Consider the following 26,767-nt stretch of genomic DNA (forward strand, 5'->3'; position numbering starts at 1 on the left):
CGGGTGGGCGGGGCAGAGCTGGGCGGGGTGGGGCGGGTGGGGAGGACCACCACCGGGAGAGCAGGCCGAGGAGCTGCAGGAGGAGGAGGAGGAAGACGGGGGAGGGAAAAGGCGGCGGCCCGGCTGGGCAGAGAGGCGAGGAGGAGGCGGGTTGCACGGGGGTGTGGGGCGCGGAGCGGCGCCGGGACAGCGGGGAGCAGCCGGGCACGGCGGCCACGGCAGCCAGGGTCTGGGCCGCGGTTCGGCCGGGCCGGCCGGTGAGTGTCGGGGAGGCCTGCCCGGGAGGCCGGCGCCGCGGCCGGGGGGCGGTGGCCGGGCAGTGCGAGGCCCGCGGCCGGGGCGCAGGCGGCCGTGGGGCCGGCGGGCCGGGCCTGGGGCGGAGTAAACGCGGCCCCGTCCGGGCGCCGAGAGGAAGTCGGCGGCGTGGGCGTCCGCGCCCAGCCCGCTGCCCGGCCCGCCGTGGAGGCCTCCAGCAAATGGCGACCCAGGCCCCGAGGGCCGACCCCCGTGCCACCCGGGCTCGCGTGTCTGTGTGTTGGGGAGGGGTGAAGCCGGAGTTAAACTTAGGGAGCCACAGGAACCTCGAAAACCTGGCTTCTCTTTCCTTTTGCCCTTTAGAAACTTGCTTTGTTTGGGGACAGACGGGTTAAAGTAAGACTGGGAGGCATCATCAACTGTCTCCCCGGGATGAGTGAAGTTGGTAACTTTTCCATTCATGGAAGTGAGAGGATCTTAGTCTTAGCCTCAGCCCCTATTAAAGAGAAACATCCTGATTTTATAGATCTGAGGCGTGTGACCGTTTCCAAGTTATTTGTGTCCTGTGTCGTGGAAGTGCACTGCTTGGAAGGGGGCCATAGAGTGCACGTTGAATTTAATCTCCTTTGAGTACGTTTTTTACACCTGTATTTAGAGAATAGAGACAGAACAGCGTGTTGTTTACCATGGTTCTGGTACTCCATTCCCCTCTCCCTGTGTCTTGTTTTTCTTTCTGAGCCATGTCGTAAGTCTCGGATAAAAGATGCTTGGGAAGGAATTGACCTTTTATTCCAAAATTACTTTCTTGACTGGGATCCAAGATGAAGTTATTTATGGGCATGCTGGTATCAGTGTAGATTGACTTAAAACTTTAAATACAAAAACCCCAAGCTTTCTTAGCTTTTCATTTCTATTTGCTACATTTCAGTACAGTTTTGTGTCGTTTAGAGACCTAGTAAATTATATTAACAGAATTTTGCATTTGCTCATATTTATTAAGCTTTTCCAAAGTTGTTGACGGGCAAAAGGGAAAAGAGTAGCATAAAATGTAAGATGAGGGTTTTTCTAAGGGTTCAGTTTTTCAGTATGCAGTTTTCGCTGAATCACTGTTCTTTATGCTTAGTCACTGTTTCTTACTACAGAAGTTTAATTGGGGATAATATGGTGTTTTGCTAACTTTTTAAATTGTCAGTTTGTTTTTATCTGGTAGTTTAATGCGGTGACATAGCTTTTTTTGGTGTGTGATTCTGGAAATGTTAGTGGGTGGGGTTTTGTGAGTGTTATCAGAGAACTGAAGTTTCCGATATAGCAAACTTTTATGCATTCCAAGTGTACTGGGTATTTAATTTCAATCCAGTATTTCTCTATGGTTAGCATTGGAGACTTTAAAAAATATATACAAAGTGTCCTAATAAAATACGCTGTTGAAGAAAAATAATACGTATTTTGAGATAATGTATATAGTTAGAGAGGTGCTTTAAGGTCACCAAAATAGGCCTTTTTTAATGTGTTTACTGTTTGATATATTACTGAAATGTGACTTTTAATGGCATCAGCCTTATGCTGTTCTATATGGTTTTTGATAAATCTTTTAACTAGGTTACCATGACTACCATGCTGTGGAATGACATTGTATTTGTAGAATTCATCAATATTAAAGTCTTCAGTCAAAAGGCTGTATAAAATATTATTTAATTTCAAATTTATTTTGATGAAATAGGTGGGATTGACCTTGGACTGGTGGTTTTTACACTGTAGATAGCTAGATAGTTAAATACAGATGAGCATCTCTTAATTACAACCCAGTCTGTGAAAATCTTTTACAAAAAGGGTATTATGTTTTTTTCTTAAGAGTGGGTAATGTTAGCATCAGGTAGTTCCTCATATGATTGCTTTTAATCAGCTTCCGAAGTATAAATGACCTGATGTAAAAATGATTGTACGTAACGGTTTGTGCGTGCGGATGGGGCGGTTGTGTAAAGCGGGGTGCGTCCGTTTGCTGAGGAATGCGTGTTTGTATCTTACTGGACACACGCATACTATAGCCGACTTTTGTGGAGTACGAGGTTGTTTTCACAGCACAGTAATTGCCTCAAGGTCACAAAGCTGAGATTCCTTGGAAGCCCATATTCCCCTGTGCCATGCTGCCCCTTTTAATAAGCTGAGTTCCATCATTTGGGTGGATTATTTTTATCTGAGTCTCAGCTCAAATAGCTTCTGGTATGAATATTAAATATTTATTAATATATGTTATTTTAATTTCTGATGTAAGTCTGCAGTAATTTTGTTTGCTTATTTAGTGGAGAACAATTGCACATAGTTAGGACTTCCACTTTGGAATAAGCTACCCATGTCCATATTTAGAAATGGAGGAGGTATGTTGTGATTATATCATAAATGGAAGGGTGAAAAGTTGAAAACAAAATTCCATATAATTAGGTCATCATTCTGTAAATAAAAAGTCAGAACCAAAATTTAATAAAAGAATGTATACAGTGTAACCAATTTAGCCATTTTGGACTCAGCAGTAGGGCACTGCTTTGAGTTGGGAGTTTAATGATCTTGGGTTTTCAATCTTGTCTAGGCACCTCACCCCCCTTTTTTAAACCAATGAAATAAAACGTCCAACTGAGGTGGTAGATTTATTATGGTTTTTAAAACTGAGTGCACCTGATCCGTAAATCAGCCAGCAAATGTTTGTATTTACTATGCAGTAGCACCTCCAACTATACAAGAAGGATGAGACTTGCTCTGGAGGAATTAAAAGTGATTGCTAAGTATGAAGTTTCAGTCATAGACCTACTTGTGATTATGGTTAACTAATTGAACAAGTCTGTCTATAGTTCCATTTCAGCCTTACATTGAAGCAACATTTTATTGTCTCAGTGGAACTCTTTTTTATCTAATATCATATTAATTGTAATATTAAGGAAGTAGGCTGACGCCACTTCCTTTTCTGAGCTTCCTTTCCTCACCCTCTATGTACTCAGGCAGCTGCACACGTGCAGACACCTCCACCTCTGCTTTTCTTTTTGAATCTAATGCCTCTATAGTCAGTAACCTGTAACGAGACTGCAGGGTTGATTAAGGAATTTAAATAGTGCAACAATATACAGGTAGATGTTTCCTTTTGTGCCTTTTATTACTATTATTTTTTAAGATTTTAAAACAATGGAATATTGAAATTAATTTTACTTGATTTACTTTTCCCTTTGATTTGTTTTTTTGATGGACAGTTTAGCTTATTTCATATAAAATGCCTGGAACATATCACCTAGATACTCAGTAAATGTTTGAGTACTTTTGACTTTTTATAGCTGGTACAATGAGGTAATTTTGACTCAATCTGGTTGACTAATTCTAGATTTATAAGGTATCTTTTTGTGAAGTACGTAGTTTTCCATGAAGTCAAGAATTGTTTTGGAATCCATCTGGTTATTTCTTGTATTATAATAATTTCATTTATTCATGTTTTTTCGATAAGTGAGGCTCTAATTGAGGCACAGTTTTGAATACAGGGAACAAAGGAATGAATGAGACGGAGATGGTGCCTCCTTTGTGGAGCTTATAGTTTTCCCGTGGAGATAGACATTAAACAGGGTAATGATTTACTTCAAGTTATGACTCGTATTACCAAGGAAAAATGCAGTGTGTAATGAGCACATAAGTATAATACGGAATCCATACCATACCTTGCCTTTGGGTATGTGGAAAAGTGACATTTAAGCTGATAAAGATTTGAGGTAACAGTTGGGGAAGGAAAGGAGTGTGTATGTGTGTGTGTGTCTGTCTGTCTCTTGGAGGCAGAGGCAGACATTAAGAACAGCCTGAGCAAGCTGTGTTGAATATTTGGGTGACTTGATTTAGCATATTTAAAATCGTGCTGATTTGCAGTGCTTTATTTATTTATCGCCTTATGTATTGTAATGAATTTGGAAAAATAAAGGAATTCTTTTTTGAGGGCAATATCTTTCTGTCTAGAAATAGCCTTAAATGACAAAGTCTCATTTCATTGTATGTGAAAATGCCATGCCTTAAATTGTTTTTATGGATTGCTTCTCAGCCACAGATTATATGAGTTGGCCTAGAATTTCTGTTAGAGAAAATTGAAACTATTGTAAAGCATTTAATCTTTTATAGTATTTTCTAGTCTAATGAAACTTTTTCCAGTCATTCAACTTTAAGTGTAAATAGATATGTTATTTGGAACGTTAAGATTCTTTTTCAAGAGAGTTTTTTTTAAAAAAAATTAGTACTGAGGAGTTTTAAATTAAGCTCATCTTGAACTTGAAGCCTCAGCTTTAGCAACAAGTTTTCTACTGGACGTGCTGTGTCACTGTTCAGCTGATAAATCAGGGATTGACATTTTAAACCCGTTTCATAGGATTTGTGAGCAATTGTGCAATACTTTTTGGAGGCATATTTAATTTGATAATAGCGATCTTGAAAGAGGGTGGATCTGGAACTTTTAAATTCTGAAACAGTACCCCAGAATACTTTTTGGGTATTGTCTACTGCATTTAAAAAAGACTTATTTCTTAATATATTTAATTGTAAAATGGACTTAAAACTTGATTCCTTCTTTGTATAGCGGTTTTGAGAATGGTTAAATTTGTACTATTTCATATGTTTATACTGAGCATTATAAATGTAAGTTATTTTAAAAATAATTTAAAACACTTATGTTCAAAGCAAAGTAATGTGCTATTATAATTAGAAAGGACCAAAAAGACTTTCTTGACCACAAGGGTGATTAAGTGTTGGAATAAACTACAAGCAAAGTTGTGTAACCTCCATTCCTCAAATACCATCTTAAAACTGGATCACCAAGTTACTGAAGTGCTGTCTTATTTTCTTAAACTTTATAAGTAAGCATATCTGTTATCGTCCATATGTATTGATGAGATATAGATTTCAGTCCTAGCTCTGCCACTTACTAGGTAGATGACCTTGGGTAAGTCACTTACCCTCTCTGTACCTCAGTTTTCTCTGGGTTGTTATGAGGACTAAGTGACATTGACATGATTCTACAAAGAAGGATAAAGTAGGTACATAGTGTTCCCTTTTCCTTAAAGTCTACTTCAGTAAATAATAAATGTTGTGGACTCATTGCTGTGGATGCTTTTATTTTTATTATTATTATTTTTTAGTCATTTCTTTTATTCAGAGGGGGAATAGTGTGGAAGAGGGTATTTATTTTGAATCTTGAGAGCCCTCTACTTCTATTTACCTTTCAAAGTTGTTGCTGTTTTGCATTTAACTCAGTTGTTTGTAACAGTTGCTATTTTAAACACTTTTGAATTAAGCGATGTTTTGAGATGTGTTCTGCCTGGTATGATCATGTGATATGCATGTAACATAAGGTGTTCCTACTAGTTCTGAGAGCCTTGGTCACTTCTGTTGGAACTGCTTGTGTTTTTAGGTTTCTCTCTTAGTAACAATCACGTTTATAACCTTCAGCACGTGAGATGAACTCAGTCTAGTTGTTGTAAAATAAGAAAGCTACAGCCGTTTTCACAATCTGATCACCCAGTAAAATTTGTCTTAATTCTTATTAAAGTTTCTCTTTGCTTAACTTACAAATGTCATCATTAGTCTGTCATTTCTTCTATTTTGACCCTTTTCAGCATGTCTATCTTCAATTTATAGGTTCTGTCTTTAGCTTTAAAATTTATAGGGATAAACATTAAGAAGTATTTAACTCATTTGTAATTTTTAAACACAGTTTTAAAATGTAGTTTTGTTGTTAAATGTGTACCTTGTTTTTTTCTGTCCCTGGCTTCAGTTTGCACCATAATATCAACTCAGAACTTTTCTACTTAATCAACAAAGCTCTGTCAATAATAGACTTCTGCTGTTTGAGTTTGAGGAAAATCAAGCCTGGACTGGGGAAAAAGAAATAGCAATTTGGGGAATAATTAGTTTACATTAGCCACCTACAAGTAAGATAGAATTTATGGAAGAGAATATGTGAGAGAACTAGCAAGCTTTTATGCACTAAAGTGAAGAAAATAGGCTAAGAATCGGCTTCTTATCCAGAAAATTATTATTAATTTAATTTGGAAAATTCTGAGGTGAGTTGCCTGTGCCATATACACGTAGAGATATATAATAAATAAGTAGCTGTAGAGACCTGAAGTTTGGAAGAGGGATCTGGGCAGGAGGTATAGATGAGTTTTTAGCATATAAGTGGTAATTGAAGCTTTTGAGAAATTGAGAGCACCCTGGGAGAATGTATAGAATGAACCAGAAATGACATGGATCCCTGAAGAAGAGTAATATTTTAGAAGAAAAGATTAAGGAATAACCAAAGAGGTAGGGGGAAAACCAGGGAAACGTGAGACCATAAAAACTAAAGAAAGATAGTAGTTCAGAAAGGAGGAATTAGTCAACAAAATGATATAATGGCTAAGGAAGATGTCTGGAAAAAATGCCCTTTGGATTTAGCATTGAGGATCTTGATAGAGCGGTTTTAATGAGTGGTGGTAAAAGTAAAGCCACATTAGAAGGCTGAAGAGTATATGGGAAGTTAACAGGGTTTGTTTGTTGTTTTTCTTTTGAAAGCTTGACCGTATAGGAAAAAAAACAGCAAAAGGGGGATATTGCTTTATTATATATGTTTTTAAAGATGAAATAGTCTTTTAAGTTTTTGCTGCTAATAGGAGCAAGCCAATAAAGAAGTTGAAGATTATAGAAATAAGACATTGAATAGGCTAAGTAATTATAAGTAAATCAGTGCATTGTGCCAACACTTTCTCTTTTTTGTATAAAATTTTTCTTGCTAAAAGCAGGAAAGAACATTAGTTATCTGTAATCCTCTCATGTTGTTTTATGGATACTATTTCTCTGCTTAAAATCCTCAGTGGTTTCTAACTACTTAAAGTCTGAACTCCTTAGAGTAGCATATAACACACTTTCCATAACTTTTCTTATTCCTGTCCCACCTCATCTCTCACAGCTGCTTTGCATTTCACCTTGTGATCCAGCAATACTGGGAAACTTGAGGTTCCCTCAACATGTTTTGCGAATTCTTGCTTTTCTGTATTTGCATGTGCTGTTACTTCAGCATTGAATGCCTCTCTTCCTTTCTAACCCTACCCTCCTGTACTTAAGACTTCTCATCTTTCAAGACTACTGTGAATTCTTCTCTACCCCCCACCCATACTGATTTTCTCTGTCATATTGATCATATAAAAATGTGACATGATTTTACTTTCATCTCTGACCTCCTGCTGAGACTCCTTGAGAGGAGGCACCATGTCTTCTAATCTTCACGTTGCCGTACCAAGCACAGGGTCTGGTACATGGCAGTTAAACAATAAATAGGTGTTGGATGAATGAATGGAAACTGTGGCCCTCAGAAGTAAGTGATTTGCCCACTGCCACAGAAGTGGAGCTAGAACTTATATTTTTTGGATAAATGCCCTCTTTGTTTTAATTAAGGCTTACTCTCTATTTGTTGTAGAATTTATTAAGGCATAGGTAGAAAGAGAGGTCAATAGATGAAATCTTACATGAATTTATGTATTTGGAGGGAATATTAAAGAAAACATCTAATCAGGTTTTAGTTAAGTATATTCATGAAATTCAGATTATTCTCTTTTAGGAATATGATGAGGTCTCTGCACTGTGGGCTACATCATAATCAGTTTAGTTAAAATTAAAAAGGTAAAAGCTAAAGCATTCTCTGAAATCTAAAAGGTAAATATTCATTAACTGGTTTTTGGCATTAATTTATATACTACACAATATACTAGAATTTAAGTATTATATTTTGAAATGTTTGGCCTGTTGGGCAGATTGTTATATGGTATATAAAAATGAACTTTTGACTTGCTTCTTGAATTGAAGTGCTTAAGCTGTTTCAAGATGGATTGATTATATGTCAAATAAACTTGTTAAATGTTTATTTTATATATTTCATCCTCATATAAGCCAATATACCTTCATGATTTGATTTTCTTTCTTAAAACAATTTTTAAAAAGCGACCACTTTTTGCCTAACTTCTTATTTCTTTTCCATCTCAATAACTAGAGCTGGACTGGCCATTATGGAGGAGGAGCTGCAGCACTCGCACTGCGTGAATTGTGTCAGTAGACGGTGTATGACCAGACCAGAGCCTGGGATCTCCTGTGACTTGATAGGTTGTCCATTGGTTTGTGGAGCAGTTTTCCATTCTTGTAAAGCTGATGAGCATCGACTTTTATGTCCATTGGAACGAGTGCCTTGCTTAAATAGTGACTTTGGATGTCCATTTACAATGGCTCGAAATAAAGTTGCCGAACATCTAGAAATGTGTCCTGCAAGTGTGGTGTGCTGTACTATGGAGTGGAACCGATGGCCAGTTAGTTATGCAGACCGGAAATCATATGAAAATCTAAGCAGAGATGTTGATGAAGTGGCACAATTAGATATGGCCTTGGCCCTTCAAGACCAAAGGATGCTCTTAGAGTCTCTCAAAGTAGCCACCATGATGTCAAAAGCAACTGATAAAGTATCAGAACCTAGAGAACAGATCTCAGTTAAATCAAGTGTCCCAGAAATACCACATACTAATGGTTTGGTGTCTGTTGATGAAGACTCTTATGGTGCACTTTATCAAGCTACTGTTGAAACAACCAGAAGTTTGGCTGTTGCTTTAGATATCCTGAATACCGCCACAAGAGACGTTGGCATGTTAAGTACGAGTCTGTGTGCTTCTGCAAATGAAATGAAAGAAGAAGAAAATGCCAGAGAAAGCTTACAGAACAGAAACTTGAAAGACCAGGACCATCTTTATGAGGATGAGATAGGAGCAGTAGGTGGGATTGACCATAACGACACAAGTCAGAATGCCCGGTCTGAACAAAATGGTTCAAGTGATTTATTATGTGACTTGGATGCCAGTTCTTATGGCACTTCTGCTCTTTGTAATGGCTTTCCTTTGGAAAATATATGTACACAGGTCATTGAGCAGAATCAGAATTTACATAGTGACTCAAAACAAAGTAACTTAACAAATAGAGAATGTGTAGCATCAGATGGCCCTTCGGAACCTTCTAGTTCACTTTCAGTAGCAGCACAAGTTAGGGAAGTAATACCACCTAATGCTTTGCCTAATGGCACAGTTCAGCATATCCTCATGCCAGATGATGATGAAGACTTGTGTTGGAAAAAAGTAGACTTAGGGGACCTAAGGAATGTGGATGTCTTGTCTTTCAGTCATCCTCCTTCATTCAAATTTCTTTCTAATTCGTGTTGGTCTAAACCAAAGGAAGATAAAGCAGTAGATACATCAGATTTGGAAGTTGCAGAAGATCCAATGGGTCTCCAAGGAATAGATCTAATCACAGCAGCATTACTGTTTTGTCTAGGAGATTCTCCAGGTGGGAGGGGTATATCTGATAGTCGCATGGTTGATGTTTATCACATCGACTTTGGGACGCAGACCTTTTCACTTCCGTCTGCCATATTAGCTACAAATACAATGGTTGGGGAAATAGCTTCAGCTTCAGCTTGTGATCATGCCAACCCTCAGCTTTCAAATCCAAGTCCTTTTCAGACACTTGGGCTGGATTTAGTATTGGAATGTGTCGCTAGGTACCAACCCAAGCAGCGTCCAATGTTTACATTTGTTTGTGGACAGTTATTCAGAAGAAAAGAATTTTCATCCCATTTTAAGAACGTGCATGGTGACATTCATGCTGGACTCAATGGCTGGATGGAACAGAGGTGTCCTTTAGCATATTATGGTTGTACCTATTCTCAGCGTAGGTTTTGTCCATCAACACAAGGAGCAAAGATTATACATGACCGCCATTTGAGGTCATTTGGAGTTCAGCCATCTGTATCTACAGTGTTAGTAGAGCCTGCTAGAAACTGTGTGTTGGGATTACATAGTGACCATCTAAGTAGTCTTCCTTTTGAAGTCCTGCAACATATTGCAGGCTTTCTTGATGGCTTCAGTTTATGCCAGCTCTCATGTGTATCCAAGTTAATGAGGGATGTGTGTGGCAGTCTTCTTCAGTCTCGTGGAATGGTCATACTGCAGTGGGGGAAAAGGAAGTATCCAGAAGGAAATTCATCATGGCAGATTAAAGAAAAGGTTGGTTTAATTTAATTGTATCAGTCCCTTATTTGACATATAATAGGCACTTAATAATGTTGTTGCTGAATTAATAAAATTAACCTTGTTGCAAAATTGACCGTCCTTAAAACTTAATAATTCAGTATGATGACAGACTTTTTTATGATGATAATAAAAGCAAGAATAGTTAGAATTGTTAGTCATAATCACATATTTACTGCAGACATCCTAGAACTAGATTCTAATGTCATATGACAGAGGCCATTTCCAGTTCTTCAGTTGAGGGGTTCTGTACCTGTTTACTTCTTCTGTAACAACTCCCTTTGCTTGAGTCCATGTTAGCCACCTTCTAATTTGGGCTCCGTCTGAAACATTTTCACCATAGAACAAAGGAGGAAGCAAGGAGAAGGTTTTCTACTGCTTGCAATTGGCAGTTTTGGTCCATTCTTAGCAATTTCTTTCTTAGAACTTGGTTATTACAGGTAGAACTTAAATAAGGAGACATGAAAAAAAATCTACTACTAGTAAGTGACCAATGGAGTATTTGGGGTATAGAGAATGTAAATGGATGGATGTGGAAATGTATTAGGCTGAGGTGAGATAAGGGCAGTAGAATTTGATATTGTTGACTCTGCGTTTAGTACAGTACAAGGGAGTGTTGCAGATTGGAAGCTTGAGCTGGAGGTTGGGAACAAATCCTGGCTCCACCATTTTCCTCCTGTGATATCTTACTTTTGGCCAGCTTCTGTCTGAGGTACTATCCAATAGAAACTAGAAGGCATTACAGATACCTTTGATTGAAGGTGTTTTTTCATTTTAGAACATTTATAATATGAAACTTTGATTTTATAAAGTAGAAAAAAATTTGGTAAACTTCACATTGGTTGAACAGGGTTCACATTTCTGGCTACTTTGTTTTTTCCACCCTTAGGTTTTCTCTTTTTTTCACTTATTGCTCCAGTTTTTCAGAATTCTGCATCTGCTTTTGTGTTCTCCTGAAGCTTTGACCAGTAAATGAGCACACTAATTATTTTATGTAGAAAATTTCATACTTGCTGCATATATGTGGGTATGTGTGTATTTTCATTTTCTACATGATTTGGTGTCTCTCTGCCATTTGGGATGAGACACTCAGAGCATGGCCCGTTTTTGTCCTTGCCCACTAGTATTGACCTATGAGGTAAAATATTTTCTGGGGATTTTATTGCTGCAGAAAACCTCATCTACTCTTGGAGTTTAAATTGCCATCATTTATTCAAATTACATGTGTATATCCTGGCCATTTTCTCCTCTGAACTCCAGTCCATTATATACAAGCATCTACTGGACATCTGCACTTGATTATGTCACAGCTTCAGCAAACTCAACAGGTCCAACCTACTCCACTTTTCTACCCCTCTTAATCTCAGAAAATGGCATTTTCATCTCTGAAGCTGCCTAAACTAGGAATTTGGGAGTTAAGGTTGACCCCTTTTTTTCCCCCCCTTTATTTCCATATCCAGGTAATCACAAAGTCCTGTTGTCTCCCTTCATACCTCTCAGGTTTGCTTACTGTTTCTACTGCGGTTTCCCTAATTAGTCCGGCCTGTAGTTCTCTCCTGGGTTACTACAGTAGCCTCTTCCTTACTGGGTTTCTGTTTCCAACTGAGTCCCTCTCCAGCATATTCTCTATAGAAGAGGTAGAGTGATAAATAATTTCTTAAATACAGTTCTTATGCTGTAGTGCTTGAAAACTTTTTAAATGTCCGTCCATTGCCCTGGGGTAGAGGCAGACTCCTTAATGAAACATTTAAGACTTTTCATAATCTTGTCCTCACTTAACCTCTTCAGTTTCCTTTTGTCACTTTATATTCCAACCATGGAATTTATTTACAGTCGTCTGATGTTTTCTTCTTGCCTTAAGGTGTTTGAGTACACTGTCCCTGATACCTACATCTGAACACTTGAGATGTTCTAGGCAGTGTGTACTTTACTTTCGTTAATGTATTTAATCTACTGTCCCTATTTCATGGATGAAGAAACTGAAGTATAGAGAGGTTAAGTAACTTGTCCAGTTGGTGGATTCAGACCCTGGGAACCTATTTCTGGGGGTTGTGATCATCATCTCATCGCTATATCCTGCTTACTCTTCAGATCTTACATTGTCAAGAAAGCCTACTCCGACCCCGTTGAAGCCCTTAGGGAGGTGCACTGCTCTGTGTTCTTGTGGTGTTCCATTATGTACCTCCTACCCTATGTACCCCTACTGAAGCACTGACCATGCTGTTTGGAAATTCACTGACGAATTGTCAGTTTCTTTCATTAGACTAAGTTCATTGAGAAGTGAGACTCTCTGGGAACCAAAATATTAATTGCTTAGCATAGCACCTCCCATATAGCAGGCACTAAGTAAATACTTGATGTATACTTGGATGCAAAATTGGCCCATTACTAAGAAAGCTTGTCATCAGGAGATGGGAGCCGTCCATTTTTTCCTGAGTTTGTTTCACCAGACTCTTTTGACTGTGTGGAAGTAGGGAGGCTGTCTGCCACCGTTGAATCTTTCAGCAAATTCATTCTGTGAAGCTTAACAAAAACTCAATTCTTAGTATAGTTTTGTGGTTATGGGGAATTGTAATCTATAATGTCTATTGTTAGCTACTCTCCAGGCCTTCACTGACATCTGGGAAATGACTCCATGCAGGGTAATTGATATAACCTTAAGAAGTATAGCGATTAAGTACCTTATGTGCTGAACTATTCTATTGCTGGCTGAAAAATAATTGTGTTCAGAATTTGAAGGCATCTGGCCACCCCAGAATTCGTAGCATTCTTTTCTGAGAAGCTGTAATGAGTGCTGAGGGCTTCTCTCAAATTCACAGCTGCTTTCTAGAGTATCTGCTGTTTGCCATGGGTTCAGGGTTCTCTAGACATTTGCTTGTTGATTAGCTTAGCTGGGTGCCTAGGCCTGTCTTGCTGTATTCATGCTTGTTACCTATGTTCAGGTAACTTTATATTTTCAAATTGTAAAGATGAGAGGGGGCCACCACAGTCATTGCTGGACCTATAAGGTGACGGTGCTTCAGGGCTTGGAGCTGCTGAGTGGGCGAAAGGGAAAGTAGTTCTTATTTTTACCAGAACAGGGATGGCATGTAAATATTTTTCCCAGAAATGTATTTTACAATGATATGGAATTAAAAAATGATTCATTTTACAAAAAGCTCTATAAAAATTTCCAGAAACATGTTGAACAAATTGAAGCACTTGTGTTCCTCGTTATTACTAAGTGCGTTTACTACTTATAAATAATGAAAAGAAAAAGTACCTTGGCACAATATTCTAGAGTATTTTTTAGTATACTTCATATGGTGTAATAGGAATGGGAGAAAAACTTGGAGAAAAAAATAACACTTGTACTGTCAATATCTCCAGACTATGGGTAGGTCTATATATATATATAGACATTTGGATAGGATGAAAGACTGGTGTACAATATGCATTATTTTAGGAAGTAGCTCTGAATATTTTATAAAAATTGCTTAATAAGTAAGCCAGGTTGGATGTGATTTTCAATGTTGAGTTTTGTCTTTTATTTTCTTTTTGGTTATATTTATTGAAGTTATAATGTCATAGAAATGATGTATCTTACAAATATTTGATAAACAGATTTGTATCCAAATGGATTACTACTTCCAGTTTTGTAGCTAACTACTTGAAACTTTATATTAGATATTTCTCTTAACAGTTAGAAATGTATGCAGTTAGAGCAAGAAGTATGTTTTGATTCTTGTAAATTGACTTGTTTAAATCTGAAGTAGAATTTTCTTCTAGGTATGGCGATTCAGTACTGCATTTTGTTCTGTCAATGAATGGAAATTTGCTGACATCCTAAGCATGGCTGACCACTTGAAGAAATGCAGTTACAATATTGTAGAGAAACGGGAGGAAGCAATCCCATTGCCGTGTATGTGTGTGACACGAGAACTCACTAAAGAAGGACGTTCACTTCGCTCAGTTTTAAAACCTGTACTTTAAAAACTGTAATTCCACTTGCACATACATGCAAGCACCTAGTATAATTTCTTGGTAATATGTGACACTTTATTAATGTATTAAAGATTACAACTAGCTAAATTCATTGTCACTATGTATATAATGTTTTGAAGTGACCTATATTTTTATAAAGTACTGTTTAGTTGGAAAAAAAGTTGCCTTAATGTTTGAAATGTGTGAATTTTTTGGAACTTGCTGGACAGGGTGATTTAATTTTTAGCTACATAATTTTCAGAATTAGTATTTTTAGTGGTGTGCATATTTTGGTTCTTAAATTTTTTGCTTCTTAAACTAACAAGATCCTGACCAAACAATTTATTCCTCATTTTCTATGGGTTATAACCTATGCATTCAAAAATCAAAACTTTGATTCTAATTTTTACATCATAGGCTTTTCAGATTCAGAAAACATTCAATTGCTTAAACACTGCATAAGACCATCATAAAGTTTTTATTTTCTAGTGCTCCCCTTATATAATTGTTGATATGTCGATGATCTCTAATATATACATAATATTTAAAATCATGAGTAATGTTGATAATGCCATTTATCATGTTTTAAAAATAGTCCACAAAAATGTTTTCGCCTTACATATTTACAACTCTCGTACAGAGAGTTGACCATATGCAGCTTTTTTTGGTTAGATGCCACATCCAGAGACTCATGGCAGTGTGTTATGTGACAGGTTAAAGCAAAATCAACAAAAAAAAAAAACCTGTGAATTTACTTTAATTTGAAACTGTATATGGTATTATATATTTGCTAGGTATTTGGTACTTGGAGAGAAGAAAATACAGTTGGCCCTTCATATCTGCAGGTTCCATATCCATGGATTCAACCAAAGGATGGAAAATATTTGAAAAAAAAATTCCATGAAATTTCAAAAAGCAAAACTTGAATTTGCCACTCATCTTCAACTATTTATATGGCACTTACATTATTTTACTATTATTTACATAGCATTTACATTGCATTAGGTACTATAAATAATCTAGGGATGATTTACAGTATATGGGAAGTATGCGTAGGTTATGTGCAAATACTATGCCATTTTATATAAGAGACTTGAACATCTGTAACTTTTGGGACCGTAGCGGGGTCCTGGAACCAATCTTCTGCAGATACTGAGAGACGACTGTATACCTCATTTTAAGTTTGAATTGGGCATGTTCCGTGAATAAATTTCAGATATTCAGAATGCAAAGGGCTTAACTTTTTATCACAAGTGTTTAAAATTTTTGCCTTTTGATGTTTATAAAAATCACAATTATGTTGTTTTAAGACATTTAAAAATGTGACATTTGCTATCTTTGTAAGATGACAATCATGAAATGCAGAAACCTGTCCTGGTTGACAGTCTCTTTAAAACATTTCCAGGTTAATATTCCATAGACTTCTCTACCAAAAAAGTTAAGAATTGCATCTTTGTGTAAAACCAAAATATAACAAAGATATTCAAAGAACTATTCTTGAGGTATTTTATTATAGTTTTCAAATTGATTTATACTGTTATTAACCTGATATGGTCAGTTTAGAAAAATGAATATATCAGTATTAAGAAATAAATTGCAAAGATGGAGACTTGTACTTAAATAATTTAGGTAACTTGTGGCATTTGGTCGTCTGAAATGGTTACAAGTTACTTTGCTAAAAAAAACTTGAAAACTATTTTGTCTTCTCTTCCTACATTTGTCCCTGAGAATGCTCTATTAACTAGGTTCTTGATTCCCATGTATGGCAGTCGGGCAGGGCAGAGGCGTTCCTTGGGCATTACAAAAGAATTCTGAATTGCTTTAAGACTTGGTTGGATCAAGGCCTTATTACAGTTGAAAAATACAGCGTTAAAGACTAATCAATTGTTTTGCCCCACCTGTCATTTTAATTAGAAGAATACTTATTTCTTAGTGCTTAAACCAACTTTTTCAACTGTGAGATTTGAATTGCATAAACAGTCAGAAATAAGATATCAAATACTGTAAAATATAACTCTGCCTTTTAAAGTTTTGCTGAAGAATGTGTCTGGTTAGGATAGCACAAACATTAACTTTTTGTTTTATGGTTGTGCTTTTTTAAAATCCTTGTTTTTTAAGTTTAGACTTCATGTTTCCACACTGGATCATGAGATATTTAACATTTTCTACCTTTTATTTCTTTTACACGTCTTTGGCTGTTTTCTTTTTTGTTTATGCCACCATACTATTTTGTTAAAATGTTTTCTTTGTGCATTTGTTCAAATTCTAATAAAATTAATATTTTCCTTTATATGGCTCAGTAACTTAAAAAGAAAAAACTTACATTTAAATAAAATGTTAATCCTTGATTGACAAATTCCAAACACAGTCATATTGTTTCTGTAGTATTGTTTCTGCATGTTGTAGGAGTTGCTTGTTGATTATCATTGCTCGCCCATGTTTTACTGGTGAACATTAATTTTTTTTTTTAATATAGAAAACTCATCAGTTAGCGTTCTCTGCCCCTTCAGTGTCTTCTTGAAAGTAGTCCCACCTAGGGATATTGAAAGGCTGAAGAGTTTCTGGCAATATTGTTTTTCTAAAACTTGTAATAGGAACAATCTGTCTAGCCTTTTAAGCATGAAAAGGTTTGTGTTTTGGCCAAGTAAGTTGTCATTTGAGAAGCCTTTGTTGATACCTTAGTCTTTGCTAACCAGCAAGATAAAGGGCAGGTATTAGGAAGGAGGGAAATATCTGAATTCACTTTTCTCCTCTGCCTTTTTCCCCAGAACTGCCTGTTAGCTTAATCTCAATGCCCCCCCCCCACCCTGTCTGTCTGTCTGTCTCTCTCTCTGTCCTTCTCTCTTTCTGTAGCTTCTGAGAATCACAGTTCACTTAGAGTAGTGGTTCCCAAAGTGTGGTCCCTGGACCATCAGCGTCATCTGGGAATTTGTTAGAAATGCAAATTCTTGGGCCCCTTCACAGACTTAGAGAATCAGAAACTATGGGGTGGGAACCAGCAATCTATTAACAAAGGCCTCCCCAAGTGATTCTGATGCATGGTAAAGTATGAGAATTCAGAGGAAAGCCTGGGACTATGCCAGCTCTTCTCCTGAATGATGTGTTATTGGAACAGATATATGTGTGCATGTAGCTACATGTATGATCCGAAATTAAGAGTAATAGTAATTTATTAGTATTACCTAAATGATCAAATTTAATGATATATGTTGTCACAATCTTACAGCCATATGACAAAGTACATTAGGTACCATGTTTGTTGGACATTTTTTTAAAAACTTAGTATTTACTAGTAACTTAAATTTACTCTTAGTATTTCACTAGTGTTTCTTCTGGTCAAGGTTAATTGCAGATTGTTCATTAGCGCTAACATTTAGCCTAGTCATCATTCATTCTCTTGTTGAGTGGTTGCAGAATCATGTGAACATATTAGATTTCTAGGATGGACAGAGTAGAGGTAAAATGATACTGGATTAAGTTCTACAAGAATTCTGTAGGAATTCTTTCAACACTATCAATAAGAGGTATTAAAGATTGGGTTTCTGGTATATCAGTAGTATAGAATCTTTTTCGGTCTTTGACCCTGTGCTACATGTCCCAACAATGTTGTTGCTATTATTAACTATCCCTTAACATTGGAATCCTTGAAGATATGGTAGTTTATACTACCATATTTATAACAGGTTTTTAATCTCTGGCAATTTGAAGGTAGGTTTTGGTGTTCAGAAGCAAAACAGATTTCATGTTTTGCATCCCAACCTAAAAAGACATGGAGCTTATTTATTTTAAAAATTTTCTAAGGAATATTTATACAAACATTAAAAAATATGTTTGTTTCATGCATGACACACCACATTGGAAAGTGATATAACTGGAACCTGCAGAGGTGGGTGTTTAGAATTACAGTGGAAAGAAAGTGATTGGCCTTCGTTCTCTCAAAAGGCTGGATAAATCCTTCTGATGGAAATAATTTCTCTGATGTGTGTTTGGCTGGTTATCTAAATATAGCTCTTAGTAGTCTTAACATGATTGTGAGGCCTAGAAAGCAAGAGTGTATTAGTGATGCCGTTAAAGAAAATCAGTTAATCAGTGACTCATCCATTGTGTTTAAAATAATTCAGTGATGTTTTTTTTTAGGATTTGATCTGAAACTGATTTCCAAACAAAAAAGTTCAAGATGTACAAGTAAAGGCTAACGCTAGTAAACTCCATTTTAAATAAAATAAGGGGAGAGGAAGAATGGTTTCTTTTAAAGTCACCTCTTTTCACAATTTTCCTTGATTTAAAAGATCAAAGTAAGTTTAAGTTTCCATTGTATGGATGAAAAAACGTAGGTACTCAAAGTTTAAGTACCGATGAGCGTTTTGGACGCAGTTCACTTTTCTTTACAAATGCAGAAAGAGAAGGGAAGTTTAGATGTAGGGAAATTATTTTGGAAAATATTGTTGCCTAGAATATTTGATTACTAATAAGTGTTTTGGAAAGAGTTATTGAGTAATACCAAAAGGAAACAAAGTAGAAATTAAGTACCGTATGCTGCTCTGAAAATCCTTTGTAAAAATAGGGCCTTTTGCTGAATTTTTACAAGTATTTTATTACATCTGTGATTGGTAAAATCTATAAATGTATTGTTTATACATATATTTATTTGCATGTATTATCTCCATAAATTGGCCAAGTAGATTTTAATACATCTTGAGATATACTAATGGAGATACATCTCGAAGTGCTATTTTACCTTAGAACATTTCAAAACTGACATCTTGTATTCAGAATGTTTGACATTCCAATGTATTATGTGGGGAGTAACTTTTCATTAATTTAATAAACTACAAAGAAATGAGTTACAAGGATGATTCATAAACTATAGAAATACAGTAAAAACTCATTGATATGAATCTCCTATTTTATAATTTTTTACCTTTGACGTGCTGTACTGAAGCATCTGTTATTTACTATGAAGAGCATTTCTGAAGCAAACTGACAACAGAAACAAGGGAAATCTGTTTCCTTTTCACTAACACCAGTAAAATTTTAAGCATCCTCCAGATTATATTATTAACCGATTTGCATGCAAATATGATAGGAAAGGAACTACATGGGTGGTTCTAGTGGTGGTAATAGTGTGTGTGTTTGAAAGTAATATAAATGCATTTGTGTTGAACTCTTAAGACTGACCAACTAATCAGGTCAAATTGTCCTTTCCCAGTAAAAGCAAATTCCTCAGGTTTAATTTTTACCTTTTTCTAATGTAAATTGTTAGAATTTTTTTCTCAGACAAGATCTTCAAACAGGTAAACAGGTTGATACATGTGTTGGTTCATCCTTGGGCAGAGGAACTGACTAGAGTTAGATGGCTTTCTATACCCCTTCCAGTCAGAGAGTAACATTGTTAGATTATTATTCAGTGGTCTAATGATACAAGAACAGTAGCAATAATTTGTGATTGCTCAAAAGGTTGAAGTTGAAAAAAGGAGATCCTGCCTTCGACTGTCCTAGAATTTTTTCTTCATTGAAGTCCTCCTTTCCACATTAATTGTCATTATTGCTTGTTTATCCTATGACTTCAATTTTCTGATCAGGTGATCAAAAAACCTAGATTAAGTACACAGAGTTTTTAAAAACTTGTTTTGCTGATCAGCCTATGTTTAGTAGTTTTGATCAATAAAGTTTAGATTTGATTAAGTAACTTAGCTTCTTTTAAAGTCTCAGCTCACAAATAAGTTTGTAGTGTTGAAAAATTGAAATATCAGCATTCAGGTTTAATCACGTTATTTGATTAAAAGAAATCAAACCATAGTAATAGAAACAATAGGGTACTACATCTGTTCAAGTGTAAAATTACCCAGTGAATATTTAATTATGTCAACTGGATGTCTTTTTTATCAACTGATAACTTTAAAAAATTGTTACCTGTATTACCTTCCCATTTAGGTCACCACAGAGCATTGAGTAGAGTTCCCTGACCTATATAGTAGGTTCTCATTAGTTATCTATTTTATACATAGATAAGTCAAAGTTTAGGTATTGATGAGTGTATTGGAGTATTTGAGAGCAATGTGTTCTGACTTTTCTTTACAAACGCAGAAAGAGAAGGGAAATTATTTTGGAATATATTGTTGTCTAGAATATTTGATTCCTAATAAATATATGTATACATAACAGCTGATTCACTTTGCTGTACAGTAGAAAGGAACAACATTGTAAAGCAACTGTACTCCAATAAAAATTAATTAAAATTGTTACCTGTATTAGAAATCTGAAATAAAAATAGAGAATAGTATTGATTCCCTACAACATTCCAGTAGTTTTATGATTAAAAACTCTGACATATGAAATAAATTGCTTTAAATGGTTAATAATTCGGTGGATATGAATTCTAAAGATTTTTATGCTGCATTTAAAATGTTAAAGCTGTATTGTTCATTTGATCAGTGTTTAAGCACCAATCAGTCCTGAAAACTTGAATTGGATTCTGAGAGGTAATTGCACTGACTCATTAACTTACCTCAGATGTCATTTAGTTTCCAAAGTATCTTCTTTTTCTCATGATTAACATGAAGTCATTTTTTATCTTAATTGCAAAAGAATATGGTATTTATTGAAAAACATGCTAAGTGAAAGAAGCTAGACACAGAAGGCCCCATATTGTAGGATTCCATTTATATGAAATAATCCAGAATAGGCAAATCCATTGAGAGAAATCAGATTAAGCGTTGTGGGGAGGGAATAGTAGGAAGTGACTGCCTGATGGATACTGGTTTCCTTTTGGTGGTGAAAATATTCTAGGACAAAAATAGTGTTGATTGCACAACATTGTGAATGTACTAAATGCCACTGAATTGTTCACTTTAAAATGGTTAAAATGGTAAATTTTACGTTATATGTATTTAACCACAATTTTTTAAAAAAGGGGGAGTATTTGCAGTCATTACTAAAGGTAAAAAGTACAGTGTTCTCAAGTGTGAAATGCTTAAGCTATGGTTTAGAATTAAATTACAGCATTAGTAATGTAACACATTTATTCAGTTTAAAGTCCTAATGAAATTCATGAATTCCATCACAGAAGTACTGCTGACAGCAGCGGAAATAAAGTTGTAATTCATCACAATTTTCTTATATTTAATACAACTGTAACAGTGAGTAATTGGCTTCCATGTTAATGTTCATTTTTCACCTTTTACATTTTCTTATGATTCCTTGTGGCACATCTCAATCACATTTTTTAAAGATCCGTATTTAAAATCATGCTTTGAAAAAAAATTTGTATAATTTTCATGATCATTTTTTATGGTTTTATACTTCATGTTCCTTTTAAAGAGCAAGTACACTGATGTATTAGATAAGACTAAATAAATTGAACTGATGTATACATTTTGTATTCTTTTGAATTGTCTTGTGGGAAAATACTTGAATCTTGGCATTGGTAGGTACTTTAATGATCATTTAGTTTCTCATTCTATATTTGGAGAAATCAAAGCTGAGTTTGTCAGTGTTTGTTCATTCAACAAGAATTTCTTGAGCACTGATGCCAGGCACTGTGTAGGCTTGATTCTGGAAGGTTGTGACGTGCCTCATGAACTACTACTACTTCCCCCTCCTCCTATGACTACTATGTATCTGGTAACGTGGACAAATGGACAAGTTCCAAAGAAGTAAAGGCTTTAGGCCCTTTAAATGGTTCTTCATATGTATCTTCCTCAAACACTAAAGACATATTCTTTAGTACAGTAAAATACACATGATTATAAATAGTCTATTACTTGAGGAATGCATTTATTAACAATTAAGTTTGCTTTCATGACTTTAGGAAGGAGGTATTTTTAGATTACATTAAGCCAATTACTTTCCACTGTGTTCTAAGGAGCTGACTAGAAAATTGTTGGTTAAAATCAATATTTAAAAAGTTAAATTGCTTTGCAAATAACTGTGCCTCTCATATGATTGGGGGTGTATATGCCAGCTAAGGTGTGTGTGTGCTCCTTGAACAACAATAAGTATAATTAAACGAGCTGAACACATTGAGGCTGATAGTATGATCTAAACTATCACGATAAACAGAGTAGACAAGAGGAGACTTACACCACAATAGGTCTACTTAGACACTGCAACAAGGTCCAAAGTCAAGGAGTGGGAGGAAGGGGAATAACTGTGATAATTCTACTCTATATTTGTTGTGATTTTTTACTTTAGTGATTTCTTAGCAATGTTGTGATATTTCTACAAGAGTTAGGACTTTTATCAAATAGGTTATTTGACCCAGATTTCCTTAGTCATCACCTCTTATTCTGTCCTCTTGCAGGCTACATTTCTGCACTATTTCCCAAACACTTTACATCCTTTCATGTCTCTGAGCCTTTACATATGCTTTTTATTTGGCCTAGAATGGCCTCCCCCAAATTCTTTGGTAAACTTCAGATACTTGGTGAGGATCCAATTCTGATGTCACCTGTTTTTTTCCTAGACCTTCCCAAGACAGTGAGTCGCCCTCTTCTATGACCCCACCCCTTTTTAAAAAATTGTACCTTTTTTCAGTATTCATCACACTGCACTGCCATTATCTATTTGCTGATATCTGTACACTGCTATATATTGTGGACCCTTTTAGGCAGAAACCATGTCTCACTTGGCTTTGGATCTCTGTGCCTAGCAAAAGGCCTTACACACAGAAGGCATTCAGTAGATGTCTGTTGAACTAATCATGAAAAATGACAATATTTTAAAATGCTGTTTCAGTTAGCTTTTGCTGCATAACATGCCACCCCAAAACTTCATGGCTTGAAACAAGTTTAATTAGCTCATGATTAGTTGGCTAGGTTAGTTTGGTTGGGTCTGACTTGGCTGATCTCTGTCTGGTTGGCTCATGCATCCATAGTCAGCTGATGGGTCAGCTGGAAGTTAGATGATCTAAGACAGCTTTACGGGCATGTCTGGCAGTTGGCAGGCTGTTGGCTGGGGTGATGGGGATGATTAGGCCACATGTCTGTCATCATCCATTAGGCTAGCCCAGGCTTATTTACGTGGCAGTAGCAAGAACAGCAAGAGAGTAAGCCCCAATGTGCAAACCACTGCTTGTCACATTTGTGAATGTCCCATTTCCCAAAGCAGGTACACGGCTAAGCCCAGATGCAAGGGATGGAGAAATAGACTCCACCTCTCTGTGGGAGAAGCAGTAAAATCATGTTGCAAATGAGTGTGTATATAGGAATGGGGAGAATCTGTCCATTTAAATTTACCATAAATGCCCAGGAAATTTCTAATTTGATAGTCCCACCTTTCCTCTTTAGAGTTTTCTAGCAAAATCCCCTAAATATTAAAAACTATTCAAAAATGAAGGACCAATTCAAAAATGGAGGAGAACATCAAGTTTTGTAAGGACAGCAGGGAGGGGCTGCACAGGACAGAGAACAGCAGCAGGTGGGGACCATTGTGGTAGAAAAGTGACTTCTTAAACTTTTAATGTTTACAGCATCTGTAGTCACCACCACCTTTCATTGCTAGTATTAGTAACTTGTAAGATTTTTTTTTTTTTACTACTTTTGATAGGGGTATATGAATTTATTAATTTTTTCAAAGAGCCAACTTTGGCTTTCTTAATTTTCTCCCTTGTTTGTCTGTGACTGTCATTTATTTTTGCCTCTTTTCTTTATTATTTCCTTTGTTTCTACCTTGTGTTTAATTTGCTCTTTGTTTACCACCTTCTTATTGTGGAAACTTAGATCATTGATTTTAAACCTTTTTTCTTTTATACTATAGGCTTGTACAGATACTAATTTCCCTCTAATCACTGCTTCAGTTGCATCCCACAATGTTGACATGTTGTATTTCATTATCATATAATTCAAAATATCTTCTGATTTCTCCTATGATTCATTCTTTGTTTATGTAGAAGTATTATTGTGTCTTCTTGCCAAATGGAGTTTTTATCTTGAAAACATTAGCAATATGGCTATCTAGGGGAAGAGTGCTTCGGGCAAGGGATAGTGGCAAGTATAAGTGCCTGAAACCAGAGTGTCCAAGTATTTTCAAGGAGTAACAAGAAAGCCAGAGTGACTGGAGGGGAGTGAGTGATGTGGAAAACAGTAGGAGGAGTCAATGAGAGAGGTAATGGGAGACCAGATCAGGTAGAGCCTGGGGGGTTTTTGTGAGACTCTTCTGACTTTTAGTGAAATGGGAGCCATGACAAGCCTTTAAGTATGGCTTACTCCATGTTCTTTCATGTTAAAGGGATTGTCTGGCTACTGATTTGAGAGTAGGTTGTAGTGAAATGAGGGCTAAAAGCAAGGAAACCTGTTTGCAACCTATTGCTGTCATCCAGGCAGAAGAACAGGATGATGTGGGCCAGGGTGTTAGCAGTGGAAACAGTGAAGTACATGAGAAAATGAGGGATCAGGGATGACTTCAAGTCCTTTGTGCTGAGGAAGTAGAACTGTTATTCCCATTTACAAGTAGGAAACTGAGATTAAAAATGTAACTCTTGCTTGTAAACTTTTTTCCTCCTGAAAGACAACTGTATCAAGCTATAATTATAAATCTGTGTTCAAAGGCATACAATGTATAAAGATGTAATTTATATAATAATAACAGCACAATGGAAGGGGAAGGAAAGGAGATATATAGGAACACAGTTTTTGTATATGCTTGATATTGTTGATATTACTCTGAACTAGATTGTTATAAATTAAGATGCTGTATTAGTTTCCTAGGGCTTTCATATCAAATTACCATAAGCTGAAGGGCTTAAAACAATAAGAATGTATTCTCTCACAGTTCTGCAGTCTGGAAGTTTGAAATCAAGGTGTCAGGAACGTCACGGTCCCTCTGAAGACTCTGGGGAAGAAGGCTTCCTTGCTTCTTCATAGCTTTTGGTGCCTTCTGACAATCCTTGGAATTCCTTGGCTTGTAGCTGCATCACTTCAGTCTCTGCCTCGGCAATCACATGGTCTTCTTCCTTGTGTCTATCTCTGTGGGTCCTTTCAGTGACACCAGTCATTGAATTTAGGACCCCTCCTAATCCAGTCTGACATTATCTTAACTAATTACATCTCAAAGACTTTATTTCCAAATTTGGTCACATTCTGAGGTTCTTAGTAGACATAAATGTCTGGGTAGACATTCAACCCAATGTTAATTGTAATCCCCAGAGTAATCTTTTAGTTAAAGAAATAACTAAAAATACAATAAAAGAGACAAAAATGGGGAAAAGTGGTACACTGGAAAATATTTAACATAAACGAAGGCAGCAATGGAGGAATAGAGGAACATAAAAAGATGTTTAGAAAACAAATAGTAAAATGGTAGACTTAGTCTAAACACTTCAATCAGAAGGAAGAAATTGTAAAAAGCAACGCAATCCAATGATACACGAGACACTTTTAGATTCAAAGACATGCATAAGTTAAAAATAAAATAATGCAGGGTCATATGGTAGTTCTATTTTTAGTTTTTTAAGGAACCTCCATACTGTTCTCCATAGTGGCTGTACTAATTTACATACCCACCAACAGTGTAGGAGACTTCCCTTTTCTCCACACCCTTTCCAGCATTTACTGTTTGTAGATTTTTTGATGATGGCCATTCTGATTGCTGTGAGGTGATACCTCACTGTAGTTTTGATTTGCATTTCTCTAATAATTAGCGATGTTGAGCATCTTTTCATGTGCTTTTGGCAATTTGTACATCTTCTTTGGAGAAATGTCCATTTAGATCTTCTGCCCATTTTTTGATTGGGTTGTTTGTTTTTTTGATACTGAGCTGCATGAGCTGTTTGTATATTTTGGAGATTAATCCCTTGTCAGTTGCTTCGTTTGCAAATATTTTCTCTGATTCTGAGGGTTGCCTTTTTGTTTTCTTTATAGTTTCCTTTGCTGTGTAAAAGCTTTTAAGTTTAATTAGATCCCATTTTTTATTTTTGTTTTTATTTTCATTACTCTAGGAGGTGGATCAAAAAAGATCTTGCTGAGATTTATGTCATAGAGTGTTCTGTTTTCCTCTAAGAGTTTTATAGTGTCTGGCCTTACATTTAGGTCTTTAATCCATTTTGAGTTTATTTTTGTGTATGGTGTTAAGGAATGTTCTAATTTCATTCTTTGACATGTAGCTGTCCAGTTTTTCCAGCACCACTTATTGAAGAGACTGTCTTTTCTCCATTGTATATTCTTGCCTCCTTTGCCATACATTAGGTGACAATACATACGTGGTTTTATCTATGGACTTTCTATCCTGTTCCATTGATCTATATGACCCAGCAATCCCACTCCTAGGCATATACCTGGAGAAAGCCATAATTCGAAAAGATACACACACCCCAATGTTCATTGCAGCACTGTTTACAATAGCCAGGACATGGAAGCAATTTAAATGTCTCTCAACAGAGGAATGGATAAAGAAGATGTGGTACATACAATGGAATATTACTCAGCCATAAAAAAGAACGAAAT

General features: G+C 36.3%; 1 protein-coding gene across 2 annotated transcripts; it reads left to right on the plus strand.

Annotated features, from left to right (window-relative positions):
- The first annotated feature begins 63 nt into the window (after window positions 1-63).
- On the plus strand, window positions 64-16,617 carry FBXO30 (F-box protein 30). Of its 2 annotated transcripts, none has more exons than XM_082405189.1 (3): window positions 64-135; window positions 8,291-10,340; window positions 14,133-16,617. In XM_082405189.1, exons 2-3 carry the CDS (start codon window positions 8,307-8,309, stop codon window positions 14,334-14,336), a joined length of 2,238 nt encoding a protein of 745 aa, XP_082261315.1. In that variant the 5' UTR covers window positions 64-135; window positions 8,291-8,306; the 3' UTR covers window positions 14,337-16,617. The 2 variants fall into 2 exon arrangements, with proteins under 2 accessions (XP_082261315.1, XP_082261316.1); XM_082405190.1 differs by having other exon boundaries at window positions 99-257.
- The last annotated feature ends 10,150 nt before the right edge of the window (window positions 16,618-26,767 follow it).

Source organism: Balaenoptera borealis (assembly GCF_965194805.1).
Source record: "Balaenoptera borealis genome assembly, chromosome: 9".
Lineage (NCBI taxonomy): Eukaryota > Metazoa > Chordata > Mammalia > Artiodactyla > Balaenopteridae > Balaenoptera > Balaenoptera borealis.